General features: G+C 43.5%; 1 protein-coding gene across 1 annotated transcript in view; it reads right to left on the reverse strand.

The window, feature by feature from the left end:
* ZNF488 (zinc finger protein 488) overlaps nucleotides 1–18732 on the reverse strand; it is an 86543-nt gene extending 67811 nt beyond the window's left edge. Inside the window, exon 1 of the mRNA XM_069240899.1 lies at nucleotides 18654–18732. Within this exon, the coding sequence (XP_069097000.1) occupies nucleotides 18654–18656 (3 nt within the window). The 5' untranslated portion in view covers nucleotides 18657–18732. The remainder of the gene's footprint in view (nucleotides 1–18653) is intronic.
* Between the last annotated feature and the right edge of the window lie 7183 nt (nucleotides 18733–25915).

Here is a 25915-nt window from a genome sequence, read left to right on the forward strand (position 1 = left end):
TACCCAGTCAAGCCAAGGAATGCCCTGACTTGAGTCTGGGTTTTTGGAGCTACCCAGTCCAGAATAGTCTGGATCTTGGGTTGGAGTGGCTGAACTTGGCCTCCACCTACAAGGTGGCCCAAGTAAACCACAGTTCCCTGCCCTATCTGGCATTTGGATGCCTTGATAGAGAGGCCTGCAGATTGCAGAGCCTTCAAAACCTTCTTCAGGTGGACCAGGTGATCCTGCCAGGTGGAGCTAAAGACAGCAATATCATCAAGATAAGCTGTGCTAAAGGACTCCAAGCCAGCAAGGACTTGATTCACCAACCTTTGGAAGGTGGCAGGGGCATTCTTTAAACCAAAGGGCATAACAGTAAACTGATAATGCCCATCAGGTGTGGAGAATGCTGTCTTTTCTTTTGCTCCAGGCGCCATTTTTATTTGCCAGTACCCTGCTGTCAAGTCAAAGGTACTTAGAAATTTGGCAGCACCTAACTTATCAATGAGCTCATCAGCTCTTGGAATTGGATGGGCATCTGTCTTGGTGACAGAGTTGAGCCCTCTGTAGTCCACACAAAACCTCATCTCTTTCTTTCCATCTTTGGTGTGAGGTTTGGGGACTAAGACCACTGGGCTAGCCCAGGGGCTGTCAGAGCGCTCAATCACTCCCAATTCCAGCATCTTGTGGACTTCCATCTTGATGCTTTCCTTAACATGGTCAGACTGTCTGAAGATTTTGTTCTTGACAGGCATGCTGTCTCCTGTGTCCACATCATGGGTACACAGGTGTGTCTGACCAGGGGTTAGGGAGAAAAGCTCAGGAAACTGTTGTAGGACTCTCCTACAATCAGCCTGCTGTTGGCCAGAGAGGGTGTCTGAGTAGATCACTCCATCTACTGTGCCATCTTTTGGGTCTGATGACAGAAGATCAGGGAGAGGTTCACTCTCTGCCTCCTGATCCTCATCTGTTACCATTAACAGATTCACATCAGCCCTGTCATGGAAGAGCTTAAGGCGGTTCACATGGATCACCCTCTTGGGGCTCCTGCTTGTGCCCAGGTCCACCAGGTAGGTGACCTGACTCTTCCTCTCTAGCACTGGGTAAGGGCCACTCCATTTGTCCTGGAGTGCCCTGGGAGCCACAGGCTCCAGAACCCAGACTTTCTGCCCTGGTTGGAACTCAACCAGTGCAGCCTTTTGGTCATACCAAAACTTCTGGAGTTGTTGGCTGGCCTCAAGGTTTTTGGTTGCCTTTTCCATGTACTCTGCCATTCTAGAGCGAAGGCCAAGTACATAGTCCACTATGTCCTGTTTAGGCTCATGGAGAGGTCTCTCCCAGCCTTCTTTAACAAGGGCAAGTGGTCCCCTTACAGGATGACCAAACAGAAGTTCAAAGGGTGAGAACCCTACTCCCTTCTGTGGTACCTCCCTGTAAGCGAAAAGCAGACATGGCAGGAGGACATCCCATCTCCTTTTGAGTTTTTCTGGGAGCCCCATGATCATGCCCTTTAATGTCTTGTTGAATCTCTCAACTAAGCCATTAGTTTGTGGATGGTAAGGTGTAGTGAATTTATAAGTCACTCCACACTCATTCCACATGTGCTTTAGGTATGCTGACATGAAGTTGGTACCTCTGTCAGACACCACCTCCTTAGGGAAACCCACTCTGGTAAAGATACCAATGAGGGCCTTGGCTACTGCAGGGGCAGTAGTCGACCTAAGGGGAATAGCTTCAGGATACCTGGTAGCATGATCCACTACTACCAGGATATACATATTTCCTGAGGCTGTGGGAGGTTCCAGTGGACCAACTATGTCCACACCCACTCTTTCAAAGGGCACCCCCACCACAGGAAGTGGAATGAGGGGGGCCTTTGGATGCCCACCTGTCTTACCACTGGCTTGACAGGTGGGGCAGGAGAGGCAAAACTCCTTAACCATGTTGGACATATTGGGCCAGTAGAAGTGGTTGACTAACCTCTCCCACGTCTTGGTTTGTCCCAAATGTCCAGCAAGGGGAATGTCATGGGCCAATGTTAGGATGAACTCTCTGAACAGCTGAGGCACTACCACTCTCCTAGTGGCACCAGGTTTGGGGTCTCTGGCCTCAGTGTACAGGAGCCCATCTTCCCAATAGACCCTATGTGTTCCATTTTTCTTGCCTTTGGACTCTTCAGCAGCTTGCTGCCTAAGGCCTTCAAGAGAGGGACAGGTTTCTTGTCCCTTACACAGCTCCTCCCTTGAGGGTCCCCCTGGGCCTAAGAGCTCAACCTGATAAGGTTCAAGCTCCAAAGGCTCAGTTCCCTCAGAGGGCAGAACTTCTTCCTGAGAAGAGAGGTTCCCTTTCTTTTGCTGTGTTGCAGTTGGTTTCCCAACTGACTTTCCTGTTCTCTTGGTAGGCTGGGCCATTTTTCCAGACTCCAGCTCTACTTTTTCACCCTGTGCCTTGCACTGTGCTCTTGTTTTCACACACACCAGTTCAGGGATACCCAGCATTGCTGCATGGGTTTTTAGCTCTACCTCAGCCCATGCTGAGGTCTCCAGGTCATTTCCAAGCAGACAGTCCACTGGGATATTTGAGGAGACCACCACCTGCTTCAGGCCATTGACCCCTCCCCATTCTAAAGTAACCATTGCCATGGGATGTACTTTTCTCTGATTGTCAGCGTTGGTGACTGTGTAAGTTTTTCCAGTCAGGTATTGGCCAGGGGAAACCAGTTTCTCTGTCACCATGGTGACACTGGCACCTGTATCCCTCAGGCCCTCTATTCTAGTCCCATTAATTAAGAGTTGCTGTCTGTATTTTTGCATGTTAGGCGGCCAGACAGCTAGTGTGGCTAAATCCACCCCACCCTCAGAAACTAGAGTAGCTTCAGTGTGGACCCTGATTTGCTCTGGGCACACTGTTGATCCCACTTGGAGACTAGCCATTCCAGTGTTACCTGGATTGGAGTTTGGAGTGGAACTTTTCTTGGGACAGGCCTTGTCTCCAGTTTGGTGTCCATGCTGTTTACAGCTATGACACCAGGCCTTTTTGGGATCAAAGTTTTTACCCTTGTACCCATTGTTTTGTGAAGAGGCTCTGGGCCCACCCTCCTGTGCAGGTTTTTGGGGGCCTGTAGAAGACTCTTTACTATTTTTAGTTTTGGTTGTCTCATCACCCTTCTGCTGGGGAGTCTTTGTGACCCCTTTCTTTTGGTCACCCCCTGTTGAAGTCTTGGACACCCTTGTCTTGACCCAATGGTCCGCCTTCTTTCCCAATTCTTGGGGAGAAATTGGTCCTAGGTCTACCAGATGCTGATGCAGTTTATCATTGAAACAATTACTTAACAGGTGTTCTTTCACAAATAAATTGTACAGCCCATCATAATTATTTACACCACTGCCTTGAATCCAACCATCTAGTGTTTTCACTGAGTAGTCAACAAAGTCAACCCAGGTCTGGCTCGAGGATTTTTGAGCCCCCCTGAACCTAATCCTGTACTCCTCAGTGGAGAATCCAAAGCCCTCAATCAGGGTACCCTTCATGAGGTCATAAGATTCTGCATCTTTTCCAGAGAGTGTGAGGAGTCTATCCCTACACTTTCCAGTGAACATTTCCCAAAGGAGGGCACCCCAGTGAGATCTGTTCACTTTTCTGGTTACACAAGCCCTCTCAAAAGCTGTGAACCATTTGGTGATGTCATCACCATCTTCATATTTAGTTACAATCCCTTTGGGGATTTTCAACATGTCAGGAGAATCTCTGACCCTATTTATGTTGCTGCCACCATTGATGGGTCCTAGGCCCATCTCTTGTCTTTCCCTCTCTATGGCTAGGATCTGTCTTTCCAAAGCCAATCTTTTGGCCATCCTGGCTAACTGGATGTCCTCTTCACTGGAGTTATCCTCAGTGATTTCAGAGTTGTTGGTCCCTCCTGTGAGGGAACCAGCATCTCTGACTATTATTTGTGGAGTCAGGGCTTGAGAAGCCCTGCTCTCCCTAAGTAGGACTGGAGGGGGGGAATTTCCCTCCAAGTCACTATCTTCATCCTCTGAGTTGCCATCCTCAGAGGGGTTGGCCTTTTCAAACTCTGCCAAAAGCTCCTGGAGCTGTACTTTGGTAGGTTTGGGGCCCATTGCTATTTTCTTTAGTTTACAGAGTGACCTTAGCTCTCTCATCTGTAGATGGAGGTAAGGTGTGGTGTCGAGTTCCACCACATTCACATCTGTGCTAGACATTATGCTTCTAAAAGTTGGAATACTTTTTAAGAAACTAAAACTGGTTCTAGAATCTAATTCAAACTTTTACAAACTTTTAAACTCTAAAAGAAATGCTAAACAGGATCTAACACAAGGCCCTAGCAGGTCTTTTAAGAATTTAGAAAACTTTTCAAATTGCAAAAATCAATTTCTAATGACAATTTTGGAATTTGTCGTGTGATCAGGTATTGGCTGAGTAGTCCAGCAAATGCAAAGTCTTGTACCCCACCGCTGATCCACCAATGTAGGAAGTTGGCTCTGTATGTGCTATTTCAAAGTAAGGAATAGCATGCACAGAGTCCAAGGGTTCCCCTTAGAGGTAAAATAGTGGTAAAAATAGATAATACTAATGCTCTATTTTGTGGTAGTGTGGTCGAGCAGTAGGCTTATCCAAGGAGTAGTGTTAAGCATTTGTTGTACATACACATAGACAATAAATGAGGTACACACACTCAGAGACAAATCCAGCCAATAGGTTTTTATATAGAAAAATATCTTTTCTTAGTTTATTTTAAGAACCACAGGTTCAAATTCTACATGTAATATCTCATTCGAAAGGTATTGCAGGTAAGTACTTTAGGAACTTCAAATCATCAAAATTGCATGTATACTTTTCAAGTTATTCACAAATAGCTGTTTTAAAAGTGGACACTTAGTGCAATTTTCACAGTTCCTAGGGGAGGTAAGTATTTGTTAGGTTAACCAGGTAAGTAAGACACTTACAGGGCTTAGTTCTTGGTCCAAGGTAGCCCACCGTTGGGGGTTCAGAGCAACCCCAAAGTCACCACACCAGCAGCTCAGGGCCGGTCAGGTGCAGAGTTCAAAGTGGTGCCCAAAACACATAGGCTAGAATGGAGAGAAGGGGGTGCCCCGGTTCCGGTCTGCTTGCAGGTAAGTACCCGCGTCTTCGGAGGGCAGACCAGGGGGGTTTTGTAGGGCACCGGGGGGGGACACAAGCCCACACAGAAATTTCACCCTCAGCAGCGCGGGGGCGGCCGGGTGCAGTGTAGAAACAAGCGTCGGGTTTGTAATGGAAGTCAATGGGAGATCTAGGGATCTCTTCAGCGCTGCAGGCAGGCAAGGGGGGGGTTCCTCGGGGAAACCTCCACTTGGTCAAGGGAGAGGGACTCCTGGGGGTCACTCCTCCAGTGAAAGTCCGGTCCTTCAGGTCCTGGGGGCTGCGGGTGCAGGGTCTCTCCCAGGTGTCGGGACTTAGGATTCAAAGAGTCGCGGTCAGGGGAAGCCTCGGGATTCCCTCTGCAGGCGGCGCTGTGGGGGCTCAGGGGGGACAGGTTTTGGTACTCACAGTATCAGAGTAGTCCTGGGATCCCTCCTGAGGTGTCGGATCTCCACCAGCCGAGTCGGGGTCGCCGGGTGCAGTGTTGCAAGTCTCACGCTTCTTGCGGGGAGCTTGCAGGGGTCTTTAAAGCTGCTGGAAACAAAGTTGCAGCTTTTCTTGGAGCAGGTCCGCTGTCCTCGGGAGTTTCTTGTCTTTTCGAAGCAGGGGCAGTCCTCAGAGGATGTCGAGGTCGCTGGTCCCTTTGGAAGGCGTCGCTGGAGCAGGATCTTTGGAAGGCAGGAGACAGGCCGGTGAGTTTCTGGAGCCAAGGCAGTTGTCGTCTTCTGGTCTTCCGCTGCAGGGGTTTTCAGCTGGGCAGTCCTTCTTCTTGTAGTTGCAGGAATCTAATTTTCTAGGGTTCAGGGTAGCCCTTAAATACTAAATTTAAGGGCGTGTTTAGGTCTGGGGGGTTAGTAGCCAATGGCTACTAGCCCTGAGGGTGGGTACACCCTCTTTGTGCCTCCTCCCAAGGGGAGGGGGTCACAATCCTAACCCTATTGGGGGAATCCTCCATCTGCAAGATGGAGGATTTCTAAAAGTCAGAGTCACCTCAGCTCAGGACACCTTAGGGGCTGTCCTGACTGGCCAGTGACTCCTCCTTGTTGCTTTCTTTGTTCCCTCCAGCCTTGCCGCCAAAAGTGGGGGCCGTGGCCGGAGGGGGCGGGCAACTCCACTAAGCTGGAGTGCCCTGCTGGGCTGTGACAAAGGGGTGAGCCTTTGAGGCTCACCGCCAGGTGTCACAGCTCCTGCCTGGGGGAGGTGTTAGCATCTCCACCCAGTGCAGGCTTTGTTACTGGCCTCAGAGTGACAAAGGCACTCTCCCCATGGGGCCAGCAACATGTCTCTGGTGTGGCAGGCTGCTGGAACTAGTCAGCCTACACAGACAGTCGGTTAAGTTTCAGGGGGCACCTCTAAGGTGCCCTCTGTGGTGTATTTTACAATAAAATGTACACTGGCATCAGTGTGCATTTATTGTGCTGAGAAGTTTGATACCAAACTTCCCAGTTTTCAGTGTAGCCATTATGGTGCTGTGGAGTTCGTGTTTGACAGACTCCCAGACCATATACTCTTATGGCTACCCTGCACTTACAATGTCTAAGGTTTTGTTTAGACACTGTAGGGGTACCATGCTCATGCACTGGTACCCTCACCTATGGTATAGTGCACCCTGCCTTAGGGCTGTAAGGCCTGCTAGAGGGGTGTCTTACCTATACTGCATAGGCAGTGAGAGGCTGGCATGGCACCCTGAGGGGAGTGCCATGTCGACTTACTCGTTTGGTCCTCACTAGCACACACAAGCTGGCAAGCAGTGTGTCTGTGCTGAGTGAGAGGTCTCCAGGGTGGCATAAGACATGCTGCATCCCTTAGAGACCTTCCTTGGCATCAGGGCCCTTGGTACTAGAAGTACCAGTTACAAGGGACTTATCTGGATGCCAGGGTCTGCCAATTGTGGATACAAAAGTACAGGTTAGGGAAAGAACACTGGTGCTGGGGCCTGGTTAGCAGGCCTCAGCACACTTTCAATTGTAAACATAGCATCAGCAAAGGCAAAAAGTCAGGGGGCAACCATGCCAAGGAGGCATTTCCTTACACTGTATCTTTGTTTTGCTGACCTGAGCAGCGCATTCGATATGGTAGATCATTCCATTTTATGGCCAACTCTGTTAAATTTAGGAGCCCCAGAAGGCATAATCTTTTTCCTCGCTAGGTTATACGAGAAATTGAAAACCAACGTACGCTTTGGAACCAGAGGAGAATGTACTCCAAAAATCTGTGTTACACGAGGAATTAGACAGGGTTGTGTTTTGGCACCTCTTTTATTTATCTTATTCATTAATGGAATTGATGATATTTTAAAAAAGGTTAATGCTGATGCTCCTCAGATCAACGGTGTCCCGGTGCCGGTGTTACTATATGCCGACGACGCTGTTTTACTCTCTCGAACACCTGTCGGATTACAACGACTAATGGATAGTTTTTCCTCCTTTATTAAAGATATAAAACTAGTAATTAATAAGGGAAAAACGCATACCATGACCTGCGGAGCTAAAGCCAAAACGTTAAATGCCTTTTTTATAGACGGCGAAAAGGTGCAACAGGTGGATACATTTTGTTACCTAGGTATTACCTTCTCTAACGACAGGAAATGGAACAATGAATTTAATAACATCCGGAATAAAATGGCAAAAAATGCTTATGGTATTTATAGATTTGCTGCAAAAGTTGGGGATCGTCGAACCAGGGATATGCTCAAGATTTACCAAGCTAGATGTGTGACTATTGCTCTGTATGGGGCAGGAGTATGGGGTTATAGCTGTACCTACAACTTACAGTTGGAGGAAAATATGTTTTTAAAAAAGCTCCTGTTTTTGCCCATCTCTGCCTCAACTGAATTAAGCCACCGCGAATTAGCCATTAATTATTTAACTGATCTGATATCACTTAGACCATTGATGATCTGGCGGTCTTTTTGGCTTGGCGATGAGAAGCTACTTAACAGAACTATTCTTGAGGATTGCTTACGTTTGGATAAATATCGAGATATTCCCTGGGTTAAATATGTTGTTGTCTGTTTTTCAGACATTTTTAATCTGAATATTTTAAATAATCCTAGTGCAGCAACCACGATCTCCAAAGCAGAAATGAAAAGTATATTTCTAACTTATGCAGAAAGGAAACGAGCAACCATAGCCGGATCATTGTCCTCCGTCATTTTTTATAATAGATACAATCTAATGGAGGGTTTTCCATTTTACCTAACTACGGTGACTAGGAATTCTCATAAATTTGTGCTAACCAGACTAAGATTTGGGATGGCACATTGTTTAGTAGCCCATCCAAATATTAAGAAACACCCGATTGGGCCATGTAGGTGCGATAATGTATCTACACAGAGCACTGTGCACCTTCTGCTGTTCTGTAAACTGTATACATGTTTTCGTATAGTATTTTTGAAACCTCTGTTTGTTAAATACGGAACACGTACAGTTAAACATGCCATGGCTTTAATTTTTAATCTGCAATCGGCAGATATTTGTTTTTATACTGCCACCTTTTTAAATCAGTGCATCAATTCCAGGAAAAGTATGAGTTTTTAATGTATTTTATTATTCATTTTATATATTTATGAATGACCATATGTATTACTCAATGAGCCATTAACTATAATTGATAACTGTAAGTTTTAATTGCAATGTCTTTGTAAATATGTACTGTTGCCTTTTTTTTTTTTTTTTTCTTCTTTGTTCATGCTTTCATGGTCATTTATATGTGCTGAATAAAGCTTTATGAACTGAACTGAACTTAGCAGAAAATATACTGCTATTTTCTCTTATGTGTGACAGTGTCAGACCATTTCACTGCACTCAGTACTCACCCCCTTAGTTTACCATAGACTGGCTGGGCTGCAGGTTGTGCACATATGGTGCCAGGTGAGTCAAAATGTGCGTAAGATGTTTACGCTCCACCTGTAGATAGAGCACTCACTGTCAGAGTGTGTGCTCTGGGGCTTATTGTCATGAGTTCTCAAGGGAGAGATACACAATAGATGTATTGAATGCACACCGTGATACTGCATGATTTTGTGCACACTGAGACTCGTTGGTGCTTTGATGACCCCTCTTACAAACGCGCGGTCATTGTGCGAATGGGGTTCATACAGAATACTTCCAAATTCAACGAAAAATCAGGCACTTGAAGATGGCCTCCGCCTTTCAAATGTCTATTAAAGAACAGTCCACAGCCATCTTTGAATCAGTCATTTTAGGAAGAGGCAATTTATAAGCCACTCCCACAGAGCAACGTGTTACAAGGGGATACTATCATTTCATTGAAACCAGGCAGAAATAAAAGCGTGCACCATGTAGATAAGTTACACGAGCGGCTGAAAGCAGAAGCAGTTGGGACATTAACGGGAGGGAGGGGCCCATGTTTGTTAGAAAGTGATGCACGTGGAGGACACGGTGCATGTGCAGTTCAGCGAGGTCCAGCTCACTGAAAATAAAAAAGCTGTGTAGATAAAAGTTAGGGGTGTGGCTGAAAAATGAAGCACAGTGGACATGAAGCGTGGCGGCCGTGAAGCAGGTGCCATGCTGAAAAAATAAAAGCTGTGCGACCTCCAAAATCATACAAGCTACCTCAAGAATTACAGATTGTTTACTGAAAGTGGGAGCTTGGAGCACTGAAATATTGAGCACTCCTGTGCAGTGCTGTTGGACAAAGGAAAAAGTACTCAATTTTACAGCTGTTAAAATGGACTACTGTGTAAGTGCACAAGAACTGAGGCATGCTCATTGTGAGTGAACAACCAATTAAAAGAAGGGACAAATAGGAAAAATTAACCACTTGGAAGAAATGATTTTTAAAGGACACTAAAAGAAACAAATAAAAAGCTATGGGGGGCAAAATAAGGAGGCCTTAGGTCAATGTAAATGCAAATTTCTATGATCTCCGAGGTCGTCAGCTGTTAATGATAACTATGGATGATTAATCCTGATACACTTGTTTCACCTCTGCCTGAGACGTCTTGACAGCCATCACCACAAGGACACTAAATATAGCAATGGACAAAATGTTTGCAACATTGGAACAACCCACCCAAATCAAGGCTGACAAGGAATTATCATTCAACTGCGTTAGATTTACTGAGTTTACCAAATAGTGTTTCTGTTCAAACATTATAGGTTTCATACATAGTTACAAACTATCACTTAAATGTCTGCATTTATACCATATTTTCATTCTGAGTAAATTTAATAATCAGTGCCTGTGAGAGGGCAGTACTGACCCCTGGCCCATCCTTTTTAAAAAAAAAAATTCAACCTGGTTTTTAGACCTTTTACTGTGAGGGAGCCTCCTAGGTGGGGACTCACACACAGTAAACTCATGGTAAAATGGACTGCGCATGTTTACCGCTGGTGCCGTCGTGCTAAGGAAAGGGTGCTGTGGTGCAGCAAGAGTAGGAAGCCCCGGGCAGGTTACACGTGATCATATGTGCACACGCATGTGCACCCATGTGAGGGCTGCGTGGGGAGGATTCGAGGTGTGCGCAGCCCAAGAACTGTGCTTAGGTAAGCCTGGTGTAGGAGGGACTATGCAGAGTAGGTGGTAATCTGGTAGTAGGCCTCATGAGAAGGGTGTACACATTTGAGGGATAGTCAGGGTGCTTACTGTCTTTTCACTGTAGGGACACTCGATTGGGAAAGGATGGCCTAGGGTGCAACTCCCATCCTCTGGAGTTCACCGAGACCAGAGTCACACCAAGGTACACTGTAACCTGTAAGAAAAGAATAATGCAGTAGGTTACAAGAGCATGGTTGTACAACTTATGGGTCATCCAGGGATGTCATCTTTCTCTGACTCAGCTCAGGATTAGGGCCAATTCCTGCTCTGTCCAGCTGCTTGAGCAGAACCTTGCATCAATCAGCCAGCTGTCATTTCATGCCAGGAGCAGGCTGGAGGGGCCCTGGGAGGAATGTCAGGGAGGAGGGGCTGAGACTTTCAGCGCACATGTGACAACTAATTCCTGGATGATGCCATTTGAGCTATCCCAGAAGACTGTGCAGAAAGGAGGGGAGAGGGGCAAGGAAATGATGTGGCACATTTGGATATGCCAGAGGTGCAGACATGCTGGACACTTTCTCCCCCACTTAAAAGGTCCTGCACAGAGGAGAGCTCTCTCTCTTGGCTGTGCCTCACTGCTGGACACTGGGACTGCAGACAGGCGTCATGGGCAACAGGAAGGAAGAATCCCCTGACTGTCCCCTGGGGCAGGGACTCTGCCCCTGAAGGACTTCAGGCCCAGCGAGGCACATGCCAGGGCCAGGTAAGCTGGCCCCTTACCCCCCGAGGACTAGTTGGGGGAAAGAGCAGACTAGCTCCAGGAGAGTACGCTGCCCAGAAGGAATGGAGATCACCCAGAGGAAAGGCTGGCGCAGGGAGTCAGTGGGACAGGCCCCCTATCACAAAAATCGGCCCTTGGGGGCCTGAGATATCAAGGGGAGAAGTATTTCAAACATTGACCTTTCCAGATGCAGCGACGAAGCACCTGGGGCTCTGCCGCTGCTCCAGACTGTGCCCCCCGGGGTGGGCCAAGGCACGGGGCGGCCCCAAGAGGAAGAGGAGCAGGGTGAATGTCATTGCACTCTCCCTATGCCCCAGTGGTGTAGGGATCCCAGACCCCATCCCGAGGCCCTCTGCGACTGAAGTATAGTCGGGGAGTGCGATGGCGCACCCCGTGAACAAGGTAGAACGGGGGCCCAGACACCATCCCAGGGCCCTGTGAATGCCAGGGCCCTTTGAAGAAGGATGAGTGGGGGGACATCGTTGCGCACTCTGGAAGATGGCCACCGGATGTGGAATGGGACGTGGCCAAAGAAGAAGCCAGGGAGTGCCGTTGCGCTTCCCCTGAAGATTGGATCCGGGGCCTGGACCCAATCCCGGGGCCCCACCAGAAGCCAAGTCATGAAGAGGACGACGTCGGGGAGGAGAAGGTGAGGAGGTGCCCCGGACCCCATTCTGGGGCCCCGAAGCAGCAGAGGAGATGGGGGGAGTGCATTTGCATTCCCCCAGGTGGCCCGTCTGGCAGCAACCCCTGCATGCATCCGCCTGGAGGAGCGGGCAGGCACCACAGGAAAGGCCTGCTCCCGCAGCAGCACACAGAGGTGCTGGTCGTGTGGGGAGCCGGCGTGGGTGGCCAGGGGTGGGCTCCCTGGACTGCCCCCAATGAGGGAACACATACCGGGTGTGGGGGTGTCTGGGTGAGACCGGGCACCCCCAAGAAAGAACACCAGCTCTGGCAGCACCACGTCTCTTCCCAGCTCAGTGGGAGAGCTGCTCATTTAATATGTGACCTGCCCCAGCATGCCTTGTGGGGCACCAGCCTGGGTCTAGGCCCCTAACCAGCTTGTGGTGGTCCCAGGAAGATGGGGCCACCACCAAGCAAGTGCCCATCGACAGGGGGAGCTCCAGGAGCACTGCAGCCTCACCCCGATGCAGTTTGTGTCCCCACCCTAGGTAGGGTGGGACAAAAGAATGGTAACCCCCTAAGGGTTCCAATGCTAGGGGAAGCACAAGCTTGTTTGGACATTTGTTCTGGATTGTGGGACTGTGTCTTTTAGGAGTGTAGGATGGTGTTATTCTATGTTAATCAACAGTAATCTGAACATTAACCAAGAGTAATTTGAAAGTAATCCAAAAGTAATCCTAAACTTTAAATTGCTTAAAGATGTCTCTACATGTTCCTTGTTGATGCAAATTTGAGTAATGAGACTGACAGCCATCTCTTGGCAAGGTAGATGTACTCAATTGCAGATTTAGGAGCGCTCATTTAACATTACAGTAAAATGTTGTATTGGGATACTGGGGATTATTTTACCACGTGGGGTTATATTCCTCCTTGGGGGAGACATGAGAGATTACACAATGTCATCTAAGAGTAATTCCATCACTTTGTGTATATTTGTAAATTGTTGCATAGTATTGAGGGTGTGTGTGTGTGTGTGCGTGTGTGTATACACACAAACGTACTTTTACTTTATCATAGACTGGACAATCATTTAGTGAGGGTCATGCTTGTGTGCTCGTGAATGTGGATTAACAGCCCCCACCACCTCCCTTGAGTAAGCCTTGGACTGCTCTGCAACACTATCCTATGAGAGTCAAAAGCTACAATGGTGTGTTTGGTTCCCAGTGGTGGTCGCGTGCTGACCCATTACTTTTGCGGGTCTCACAACTAATGACCCACCTTCCAACAGTGCACAAAATATAAATTTTTAATTTCCATGAACAGCTGGCACATGGATAGACTCTATTATTCATCACCATGTATGAACATATGTTGTCATGGATGCCCACAACAAGCCAGGAATTACCACTACAATACATGTATAAATACCGGCCTCTAATGACCTTATTACAGGTGACTTGTGATGCACCTATAATGAAGAAATAAAGTAGCTGTTCATCTGTAACTTATTACAGCTGTGTTTTAATGCAGCTGTGAGGAAAGGCAGGACACAAAGCAAAGCTGCTGTTTAAAACACATGACAGTAGAACACTGTGGTGCCCTACATGAAGAGGGTATGCTAACCCGAACCTACATCAGGAGCTCATACAACACAAATGAATCCACATGACAGGCCATGGCAACTGAATTATCTGCTTTATGTCAGATGCTATTGACATAATAAATTATAGACATATGACCATTATCATATCCTAAACTGATTACAAATATCATCTTAAATTGATAATCCGTATGGTATTATATGTTGATGACATTTGTTACAGTATGGACTGACAACTCCTTTATTTTCACCATTGACTAAAATGTTTTTGATATTATGAATCAATGGCTTTTATTCCAATGTAGACTATTATTACATTTCACCATGGGCTAAAATGTGCAGCATATAAAACAGTCACTAAACTTCAAGTCAACAGCTTTGTAACATAAGACAATTTACTAACTAACCTTATCATACAAGAAAAAAACATAATTAATCATAACAGACATTTACAACATCACAGGTTACCAATATGTAGCATGTCATTGATTGATAACCCTTTGTCATCAAAGACACATCATAGACTGAAACCCTGTGTGACTTCACACACTTAACTACAATAGACTCAGGAACATTATCACATCACAACACTTATTATATCACTCATTTATAGTCTGTATCAGATTATTGGTTAATGATCTTATTCACCATTAACTGATGACTCTTGTTACAACATAGTGCATTAAAGTTTTATATTGAAGTGATAAGCTGCTTCACCTAATAGATAGTCTCTGTCAGACTGCAAACCTAATAAATACATATTGCAATATAGATGTGCTTATTTATTCCATTATTTGAGACTTTTTATAGCTCAACATTCAGGTCGGTCACTTTCAGAAACAGTGGTCACCGTGCTCCGAGTAAAGAGAGGAAGTAAAAAAAGAAAATAGTAAGCCATGAAGTACACATTCCAGGAAAACCAGGCAGCTGTGGTTGGGAAACTTAGATATGCCATTCTTCCATTGCCCTCAAAGGAGAAAACACTTCTAATAAAAAAACAAACGACTATGGCAAGAGCACGTGTAAGCTCTATCTTTCGGTCAGTTTGCCAGAACGAGAGGATTCTGTGAAGAAGAGCATCAGACAGAAAATTGTTCTTTTAAGCACTTGGTTAATTTGATGGCTGAAGCTTAGGTCTGAGTCAAATTTATTTGAGAGGGGAACCTAGGTAAGGTGGACACAGAATCAAAAAGAAACTGAACGTGCTCCTGGTGTGATTAAAACTTCAGCCCATTTTTTAGCTATCTAATTCACTAATGGGGGACACTTACTTTAGTGCCCGGACCTATTTCCTGCCCCAGTCCGACCCTGATGGATAGCTTCCCTCCATCCAGGAATGGAACTGGCTAGGCATTCCTCATTGCTGATATGCTTCAATATACTGTTCTTTAGATAGCTTTTTATCTGCATGTCCTCATATATCTTAAATTTTACTTGATGGTCAAGTTGTTGAGCAAATAGCACACATCTAGGGATTAAAAAGAAGCGGGGACAGGGATAATCCCTGCAAGACTCCACATTGAGAGGGAGGAAGCATACTACTCATCAAATACTAAAACATATCAATGAAGAGAGAGACTCGTCATATCATATACCCAGAAACATTATCACATTTCCTAATACCTATTACCATGACACTGATTCATAATCCTCTTCACATCATTAACTACTTAATATTATCACGTAATAAAATGATAACATACCAAGATATTGAATTCTAATATGCAAAATACCACAGATTTATGGATCTTATCGCCATCTGAAAATCCTCATCACTCCATTTAATGGAGATCTGTGTCAATATTTATAACCTTTGTCATATTACAGACTGATAGTACGCATAAATAAAACTGATCATATGACCTACTAATAATTGTAACCACATCATACACTAATGATACGCTTCACATCATTGTATTATCAAATATAATACCTTTGCTCTATGGCACACCATCTGCTAACTCTTATGAAACACTGGTAATGTACTAAACCGAAATGTGGTGTGACTAGCCCTATCACATACGTAACATATCAGACTGCCAAGTGATAACCTTTATTACATCTTAGACTGATGAAGATAATTTTAATCAGTAGTGTATAGCCCATATCCCATAACAGAATTATAACGTATCAAGATATTGAATGCTAAATCTTAAAACACCATAGATTGATGAGGTTTATCACAGCATCAGCTCAAAAACCTTATCACACCATAGAATGGTGACTTGTATCAAATCGGTAACGTTTATCATGTTATCGACTAATATTAGGCATATGTATAACATTTAGCAGCCAGAGTAGCCTTTATCCCACCATAAAAAAGGCTTCCTGAGTTCGACTTATATTGATTTTTAAACGTATATTAAGATGAAACAATATGTTTTATAATACCTAAAAACAGAAACCTTGTTTGAGATACTCTTCTTGTTGTTAGTGCTGACTGTCAAGCCAATGTACGTGCACGGTCAGAGCATGAAGTGTTAACAAATACAAGATTCCTTATTAAAGCTAAACTGTGTAACAATTGCAATATTTCCAAAGGGGAGTATTTTTCAGTGTGCTGACTGACTGCAGTTTCATTTTCCTATTTAACACAAACTAAAAACCAATAAACAACGAATAAGGGGGAAATGAATACAGATGAAAATGTAAAAAATAAATTAAAATCATAACGTAGCATTTAGTCATAAACAACACCATACACAAATTTACCACATCATCGACTTGTAACTCCTACGACTTACTAATCATGAAAATGTCCCAGTACGGTCTGAAGTATAATGCTTTAATATTGTATTTGTATTTCTTAGTTCAAGCAGGAGAGAGAAAACAATGTTTTGTACATTATGAATCATCGGACTGAAGCTCTTTTTCTGTTTTTAATTCTATGCCCTGACTACCTTGCTTGGTTCAAATATTACTAAGTCTTTCTATAACTGCTTCTCCAGGCTCTGGTCCATCACCCTTTTAGGACAAGGCACCAGTTCTACAATGCCACGCCACTTGCTGCTGTGCGCTATACATCACCACATGCTACAACATTACTTCCAATTGGCTGATCCCCATCAGAATATAACCCTAAACCTTATTGCTTCATATATTGATTCTTTATCACACCATTGACTCTTAACCCTTGTCATCTCATAGCTTGAAACCATTAGTACACAATCATCCTAAAGCACTATCACATCCATTGACTGGTACATGATTTAAAATAATCATCTGTAATATTGTTATATATAAATATTTTAGATATTATTTTAAACAAATAGTATGCAGGTATTAAATTGTAGTTTTCATAATAATAGAATATAAATAATTGTTGTTTTTAGTGTATTTTATGCTGTGGTTTGACAGGATCTACCCAAATAAATCAACATGACGATGATGATGATGATGATGATGAAGTTATTTAGAACTCCAGTGCTGTGTGGAACAAGCATACATCAGGAGGCTAGTATTTGGGGGAATCACTTCAGAGAACACACCCTGCATGAGCCTGCATGCAAGACAAAATGATATAAGAGGATTCACCTTTAATATTAAAACCGCTTATATTAATTGGGATCAATAACAAAAACAAATAATGAGAACATACAGACTGCTTTTCCAGGTAGGATAAAAATATTTGTCATTTCAAGATAACGAAGATCATTCTCTGAAATGGGTGGAAATGGAATGCATGGAAAGGATCTATGTAAGGAGCTAGTTGCCATCAAACTCCTTTCACATGAACAAGGGAATAACACTGCAGGAGTACAAGAAGTGATGGGTATCCAGATGCTATTACTGAGCCAGATCCGGGCTTGATCAAGGGAAATATGTTGAATTTGTCCAGGTGTAATTTGCTGACACAGGAGCATATTCAGCAGTGCACACATGTCTGCAGGTGGAGAGGTGGCTTTCTTAATTTACTTCCAGCGGTGACCAAAATAAAGACCTCAGTTAAAGGCCATCAGCCCTTCATTTGGTTAAATCCCACCCTTGCTGGGAGCTCCCTACAGCCTAAAACCTAGATGTCAATGAAATGGAGGGAAACAAAGACATTCAACTTCTTATCACTTCACAAGTGCTTAAGAGAAGCTGTGATTTAGAGGCAGGTTTTTGACTTGGTTCAGCTTCCTGGTAATAGATATGCATGCTCTATAAGAATGCCAGGTGTGTCTGTCTGTATGAACAATGACACAAATAATGATTTAAATAGCACTCAATTGTTTTTTTTAATTAATTATTTTGTACTGCTACTCATCAGAATGTAGGGTATCAGAAATATTTACATTGAACACACATACATTAAACAGAGACAATAAATTATATAAGTGTGTCCATGAATGTGCCTAAAATGTTACTTATGACAATGAGGGTAGCAGGCTGTAGGAGTCACATATCATCCATACTGGTAGGCATTATGAGCTTGATTTAGAGTTTGGTGGATGGGTTACTCTGTGACAAACATGACGGATATCCCACCCGCCGTATTACAATTCCTTAATATCCTATGGAAATCGTAATACGGTAGACAGGATTTCCGTCACATTTGTGATGGAGTAACCCAAGCCGGCAAACTCTAAATCAGGCCTTTTATGTTGACTGCAGGGTCAGGAGAAACACAAAGTCAGGGTTTAAAAAGTAACTCAGTGGATGGGTTACATGTGCTAATGAGACTTTATTACTGCTCAAAAGAACACTTTTAAGGTACCTTAGAATCACAACTGATTGTGAAAATAACAAAAGGGTTCTCAACCCATGTCTTGCAGTTTGCATGTAGCTCCTCAAAGCCAGTTCCTAGGCCACAACCCTATATTAAAATGACTGCAACTTGTGAACTGCAAGTAACAAAATTACCTCTGTGTTAAAAGCAGTAACCTGCTTACTTATTTATAAATGCAAATCAGTGATCTGCATGTTACAGAATGTACTTAGCACTAGTCACATTTATCCTGTATACTATGTAATAAGTCACAACTATGACAAGACAAACACAGATTTCTTTAAGAAGTGCATTAACCACCACAGCAATCTTACCATTTTTATTATCCCCTGAAAATTGCTGAGAACACAACGATCTCTGCAATAGGCAGGGCTGGACTCTCTTTTTATTCCACCCGCCATTCCCCCATTGAGCTGGAGCCAAGAAAGGGTTAGGTCGCTTCTGGTGCCACAGTCACGATCCCCAAATCATGAAGTAAATCCCGATGTCATGCGGGAGAGAGTGAGAGACAGAAAGAGAGAGACAAAGGTTGCAGGGAGGGAGGGAGCGAAAGAGAGGGGAAGGGGAGGGAGAGAAAGAGAGAGAGAAAGAGGACCAGAGAGGGAGAGGGAAAGAGAGTGGAGAGAATGGTGACAATGGATGAAGAGAGAAATAGAACAAGGCAACCAGGGGGCAGGATGATTTGAGCATTTTTTGCCAGGGATGCTTTTGTAAAAAAGTGTGGCTCAGGAAGCAGGCACCTTAATCCTGTGAGATATTTTAAAATTCAGCCTCGTTCTGACCAATTAAGAAGCCAGAACAGACTCGCTGTCACATTTGTCCATATTGCCAATTTCTATGTTGCAGAGTTTAAAAAAATAAATGCAGGATTCGAATGTCAGGCACTACTTTCCTGGACTTTTTTCCTCGAGACACCATCCCCATTCTGTTGCCACACCTTGACTCTCAATTTATGAGTTTTGGGAGTAAATGCTTTCTATTTCCAGAACTGCACTGCTGAATTCTTCACTAAGAATGTCAAAAGAGGGCAAACACGTGTATGGCCCCATTAAATCATATATGTAGAATCAAATATGCTAAAAAATATGAGTAGAAAATATCTGTGTCAAAGAGATGACTATAAGATAATAACCTAAGATTTGTTAAGAAGATTTGGATACCAAAGCCAGTACGGGAAATTGGGAAGAGGGGAAAAACTCCAAGGTCAGCTTTATTAAAAAGAGCCGCAGAACCCACAGTTTCCTTCCCTGAGACAAGAATTATTGCAACACAAAGTCATCACCCATTTATGCAAGTCTTGCAACAGGAAGCAAGGAAAATGCATAGCAGTACACACAGTGGCGTAGCTTCGGGAGGGAGGTGGGGTTGGGGTGTTACACCTCCTCTGTAATAAATGTATTTTCTGGTCAATAGTTGGGTACAGGTGCTTTCAGTCGGGTATGGTGAGGTGCCTGTTGGATTTCACCTGGAATGTTTATATGCATGCAGAAAAACGCACACACTCTCTCTCCCTCACTCTGTTCTAAAAATCTTCACAAATGTTTATTTTACAGTATATTGTGCTTTTTCTCACCAATCCGCATTCCTCTACCTTTCCACTGCCCCATAAGCTCCTCGTATGTGCCCTGCTTGTCATAAAATATGTTTTAACATATGTCAACGTAATTGATGGAAAATCCGAAACTCATACTCCTCCAATCTTACTAACCAAGCTTCGCCCCTCAACCACAAAACAGGATGCATTCACATATGAGGGTCAAATGAGAAAAAAGTGGACCTGCCCAGTCTCGAAAGGGAAAATCTTTTAAACTTTGCTCTTTCCAGATCAACATATGAGAATATTAGAGAAAAATACCATCATTTTGAAGAGAAAAGGAGCATAAATCCTTGGTAAATTTAAAATTCCAGATCATAGCACTCCATTAACCAGCACCTCAAGTGAGAGCAGAATTGATGTGGCCTTTAATAATGCATTAGGAAATGAAGAACAAGTGAATGAAAATTAGACAAATTATGGAGACATTGAGAAAAGTCATTAAGACAACAGTTTCTGTCTCAGAGTCACTACTTGGACAGTTGTGCATTTGAAAAACAGGAAGAAAGGAAGAAAAGGGACAAGCGAGCGTATTTAGCTTAACCTACCAAAATAAACCCTGGATAATCGGGGACTGTGCAGAACCAGAAAACTTTGACAACAGATACAGAACCTTTCTAAACTGGAGAAGTGTGGAACTGGAAGTAGAACGACCAAGGTGCGATTTTTTATTTAACGAAAAGCAGGCATCATTCACACAATTAAAAGGAAGCTTCAATGCAACCCATCACTCAGTGATGAGGCAACAGCCAATGATTCCTGGAGATGTGCAGGTGCTTTCAAGCAAGCTGCATGAAAGACAAAATTGAGAAAATGGTAACAATTAAAATTCTAAGCCAAAAAGTCTTGAATAAGGCTATACCGCTTCCGGATAACACAAAAGTAACGCTCATATAAAAATGTATGCAAGGACGAATTGGATCTTGTATGAAACAAATCGGCCATCAGAACACACAGGACGCCACAGGTATGATATTCAGGTAACCTAGACATAGTTGTGGATCATCTGAAAGTAGTGGTACCAACAGAGTATCATATTAGCATTCCACTTGTTTTAAAGGTAAGGCCTTAGCCAACTGCGAATTAAATAATTTTGGAAACAAGAGGGCCACAGAAGCATTGAGCCTCAATCAAAATCCAAAGCACAAGAAAAAGATGGGAAGAATACTGATAAACATAAGTTCCAGAACAGGGCTGGAATCAGTGCTGCATGCTTTAGAGTTTATAAAAGCCGAATTTTCCATCAACCAGTAGTGAGCATCCATCATCATTAAAAAAAAAAACTAATATAATTCTGCTACCAAATTGGCCAACATTTAAAGATGGAGATGTTGCAGGTTTTGTGAAGATGATCATAAATTGGTTACCATTGTTTGGGCAGTAGACCCCAATGAAGAATCCCCACACTTACAAATGCATGGAAAGTTCAACGAAGATTCATTATTGGGTAATACTCAACTGGAACAGAGTGGACAAGACAGTAATAAAAAAAATGTCTGAAGCATTGGATAGGTCTTACTGCAAAATGTTCAGGGCAACTAAGGGCCTGATTTAGAACTCAGTGGATGGGTTGCTCTATCACAGCGGTGACGGGTATCAGGTCCAACAAAACCTAAATGCCATTGTATCCAATGAGATTTACATTTCAGCGGATGGTATACCTGTCACCATTGTGACGGAGCAACCCATTTGCCACGATCTAAATCAGGCACTTCGTTTGGTCAGTTATGGGACAAGGGCATGACAATACAATTAGTTCTGTATTTAGTAAGTCCATAGTTCTGACTTTGGCAAGTGTACAATGCTTTTTTATTTATTATTTTTTTTAAGTATTTGGAAAAGTAAGAAAGGTAAGAAAATAAATAAATATCAAAGGAAAGGCGAGAATAGCACCAAAGCCGTGGCACTGAAGTGCATTTCTTCTTACGTGGAGGTGCACGTGAGCAGGAAATTTGCCATAGGTCACAGAGCAAGAGAGTCAATGGCTGAAATGAGATGCCCGATTTCACCATACTGCATGCAGTGGTGGGAGGAAGCAAAATGTGAATAGTGCTTTAAAAGACTAAAAGATGAAGGGGGCTGACCTAAAGCCAATCTTTGTGTGTAAATACGTACGTATTTTCATTTATGTTTTTTTCGTAGTACTTAGAACTGGCGTACAGCTACAGCTGTCTCCGGAGCAGACCTACAAGTGATGCACAATGTCTGTAAGGAGCACCCACTCTAACTAGGCATGGCACAAATTCTACATCCTGTCAGGTGTCCCCGGATAAAATGTTTTGATGGTGAGTGTGCGCGAAAGACATGTTGAATAATCTGAAAACAGCAGAAAAACAAGCCATGAAAAAAACCGCAGGAGTGATTCTATAACCCTCATTGGCTAAAAAGATACGAGAATCCTTCTGGAGTAAATGTCTGGGCTTCATTAAAGCATGTAAAAAGGAAGACTGATTAAAAATCACTTCCACTCTGTATGCTACAGCACACTTCTAGTAATGTGAATAGAACATTTTGAAGGCGGACCCTCCTCTTATGATTTAAAGATGAGCCCCAATCTATGAGTGACCCTGAAGATAGACAATTAAGGGAAAATAGAGGAAAGATTTCAAGCCAGTTTGCATCGAAACAGAGTAAAGGAGTCATCAATGATCTTAGAAATAAGAAAGTGCTGCATCCTCCTCGTCTCTGAAATTAATTCTTCAGATTACTGAAGAATCCTGGATGGTCAGTGGTTGAGTGAACATTGTGTGATTCTCAGCAAATCACTTAATCTCCTTGTGCCTAGAAATGTAATGTGTGCAAACATGTATTTCAGTAATCCCCATTGATGTACGCAATCTTGAAGATCATCTGCCAACCCCTCATGTCATGTACAGAGCTCTGCTGCTTCTTAGATAGGTTTGTGTTATATAACTACCAATACATACACACATACAAACATACATACATACGTATTACCAGAATGGTATATACCTGTTAATTATAAAATCTTTCACCTGAGCATGCAAAAGTGAATGGTTCCAAAGGTCTGAAAAAAATAGTAGCACTCTTTCTTTTTACAAGAATAGGGAACCAGAGGATGCAAAATTCAACAGGGAAACAGTCAGAGAGATAGAAAGGCCAAACTTTTATTTGTAAATGATCTTAAAAATATATAAATAATCTTCAGCATCATCCAAAACAGGTTGGATGACAAGTGTTTCTTTTCCCCATATGAAAGAGTTTTAGGTTAGGCCTCTCTGAATCTGCTAACAAAAATGTGCCTCGTGGATACAGGGAATGATGGACCACTCGCAGATAGAAATGAACTGTGGCATGAACTCGAGCAATCTCCATTAACCCATATTTAGCCATTCATTTGTTGAGAGTCAATACAGAATCTTCTGGTAGGTGGAAGAAATGCTGCATCCAAAAAAGAATCTGTCAGATGAATTTCCTTCTTCATTCTAATCTCTAAAATGGTGAAGAGTCCACCTCTGGTTACGGTGGGCTTTAGCATTTCCTTGAAAAACTGGATGTTAGTGCCTAGCAACTCATAAATTACCAATGCTAAAAGAGACATGCTAAAATAAGCAGGGCAAACGTTGTTTACCTCCAAAATGCAAAGTCAGCAACATACTGCCAGATATTTCAAACACACCGCCACGAAGATAAACAAGGGCAATTGGAAATACTGGTCTAGAGACCCAAGATCTCAAGACAGAGATGCCCATATTTGTATTTTCTTTGAGACTTCAATCCCTTGAATGAATTACAACTTTTACATTTTTTGCCATTACCATTGCCACTTCTAAGTCATGGAACCCATACCTGACCGCTCAACAACAAAAGTGGAGGCAGCCGGAAAATGCATGATGAGTTTACCACAGGATTTGGAGCGGCTTGCAAGCCTACCTCCTGGCAATGCTTAGGAATGGGTCAATTCTATTGCACTCGCTGAGTGGAATTTGGAAAGTTCTGGAGAAGTCTCCCAAGTTAGTCTACAATGAAGAAAATGATGGTAAAGATTTTCCATCTCCCTCAGATTGCCCTAAGTGTGCTGCTTGAGGCAGACTGTTTCTATGGCCTATGAGAACATAAATAGCACAAAACAGTGATTCATTATGTAAAGGGTGTAGCAAAAGTGCCAGGTCCTAATAGAAGGAAGGAATTTGGTCCCCTAGTTTTATAGTAGAAAACAGTCACTAATCTGGGTGAAGTGGGTCTCCAACACCGCTAAGCAGTGCTTTAAATGGGCCGGTACTGTCAGGTACTGAGTACAGGCACATTTTTATTTTGAGAGAAAGAGTACCTGCACTTCTCAAGAAAAATGTAATACTATTAATTGGAGAGTACCGGCACTTCTCAGAAACGAGCAGGTACTCTGGTACAGAGTAGCTGCATTTCTATTTTTCCATTTCAAGCACTGGCTGTGAGACCCAATGCCACTGCACCTACTGCATTAATAGATATGCCCCTCTTAAAACAAAGTAGAGAGAAACACCTCTCAAATAAATAACTTTTTTGACCAGCGCTGTGAGGAATACACAGGTACCAAAACTAAATGTATCATAAACATTTAAATGGGATAGGTGGGAATTAAGCCTGGGTAAAATGGTAATTACGTCAGACTAATCAGAGTAATTTCAGTGGTTTGTGTTACTCTTGTGAAGCAAAAAAGTACAGGAAAACTATTAATTAAACCTGTTCATGTAATTTTGTGTGGTTTTGGGATAAAATGCTTACCCAAGAACAACACGGTGCGAGCACTCTTGTATTTCGCAATATTTCCTTACCATAAAATCCATCTCCTGGTGCGATTTGGGCAAGAGGGTGCATTTTGGGCTATTATTGCTAAATGCAGGGTCAAGCTGCTTGCGTAATTCCGCATAATTCCGCAACAACAAGTTATGCGAGTTATGCCCACCTCTACTGGAAATGGGTTAAAAAATCATAAGGTATACGTTCCTATCCAATTTAAACATCCAAGTACAAACTTGTGCTATAACTTTATATTGAATGTACAGAACTCGCTGCGAATCATGTTGAATGATATACGAGCTGCAACTAACTTGCTGCTTTATATAATCACTCTCCCTAAAGCAGAAGAACATAGGGCCAGATGTATCAAAGGGTTTTACCCATTCTGTGTCTATGGAAAAATGTTTTAGTACATCTGGCCCATACTGAGGCAAGAGCGAATCTTGTCAATCTCCGCTGAGGCCTAACCCGAGAGCACGCAAATGATTAAACCATGACAACAACATGCGAACATTAAGGCAATCAGCGATTGGTGACAGAAGAGACTACTATGGTGGAGCTCCCAAAAGACTCATATCCTACACAACACCCAAGACGCGGGGGACCTTGGGATTAACAAAATCACTCTCCAGGCTGGTTTCGAGCAGGAAAGAAAGGAGGGCGGTGCCCTCACCCTGGCGACTGAAAAAATCCTCCGTGCACGACATATAGCAGTAGAAGCACAATGTCGGTGTCAGTCCTGCCAGCCTCCTCTCTCCTCTCCTCTAGGCAACACAATAGCGTTTCTCTCTTTCCACTCCCTGCGCTAAGCACTTTCTTTTCACTGTTATCCCGATGCCCCCTTCACCCCTGTATTTAGCAGCACATGTGTCAAAGGACAAGGCCTGCAAAGAAATCTGGAAAAAAGGCGACTGCCCACTCGAATAGACAAAACACAGGCCCAATAAAATTCCCAGCTTCGCCTTTTAGCACTCGCTCGATGCCCCGCCTCACCCCCTTCAATTCCGCACCACAGACTTGCATATTTATTGCTCACTTTTATTGTTACTACGCTAAAACCTCAGAGTCAGAATGCTTAATAAAAAATATTACTAGAAAACAGTGTATAAGGTAGTTGCATTATTCCTAGGAATGGGGAGCAACGGGGTGGGGGTGGTGGAGTTGAGTGGAAAGAATGAGAGAGAAAGGAGATGAGGTGAAAAGAAGGGTGTTTGGGGTGCAATGTGGAGACTGGAGAATCTA

Source organism: Pleurodeles waltl, chromosome 6 (assembly GCF_031143425.1).
Source record: "Pleurodeles waltl isolate 20211129_DDA chromosome 6, aPleWal1.hap1.20221129, whole genome shotgun sequence".
NCBI lineage: Eukaryota > Metazoa > Chordata > Amphibia > Caudata > Salamandridae > Pleurodeles > Pleurodeles waltl.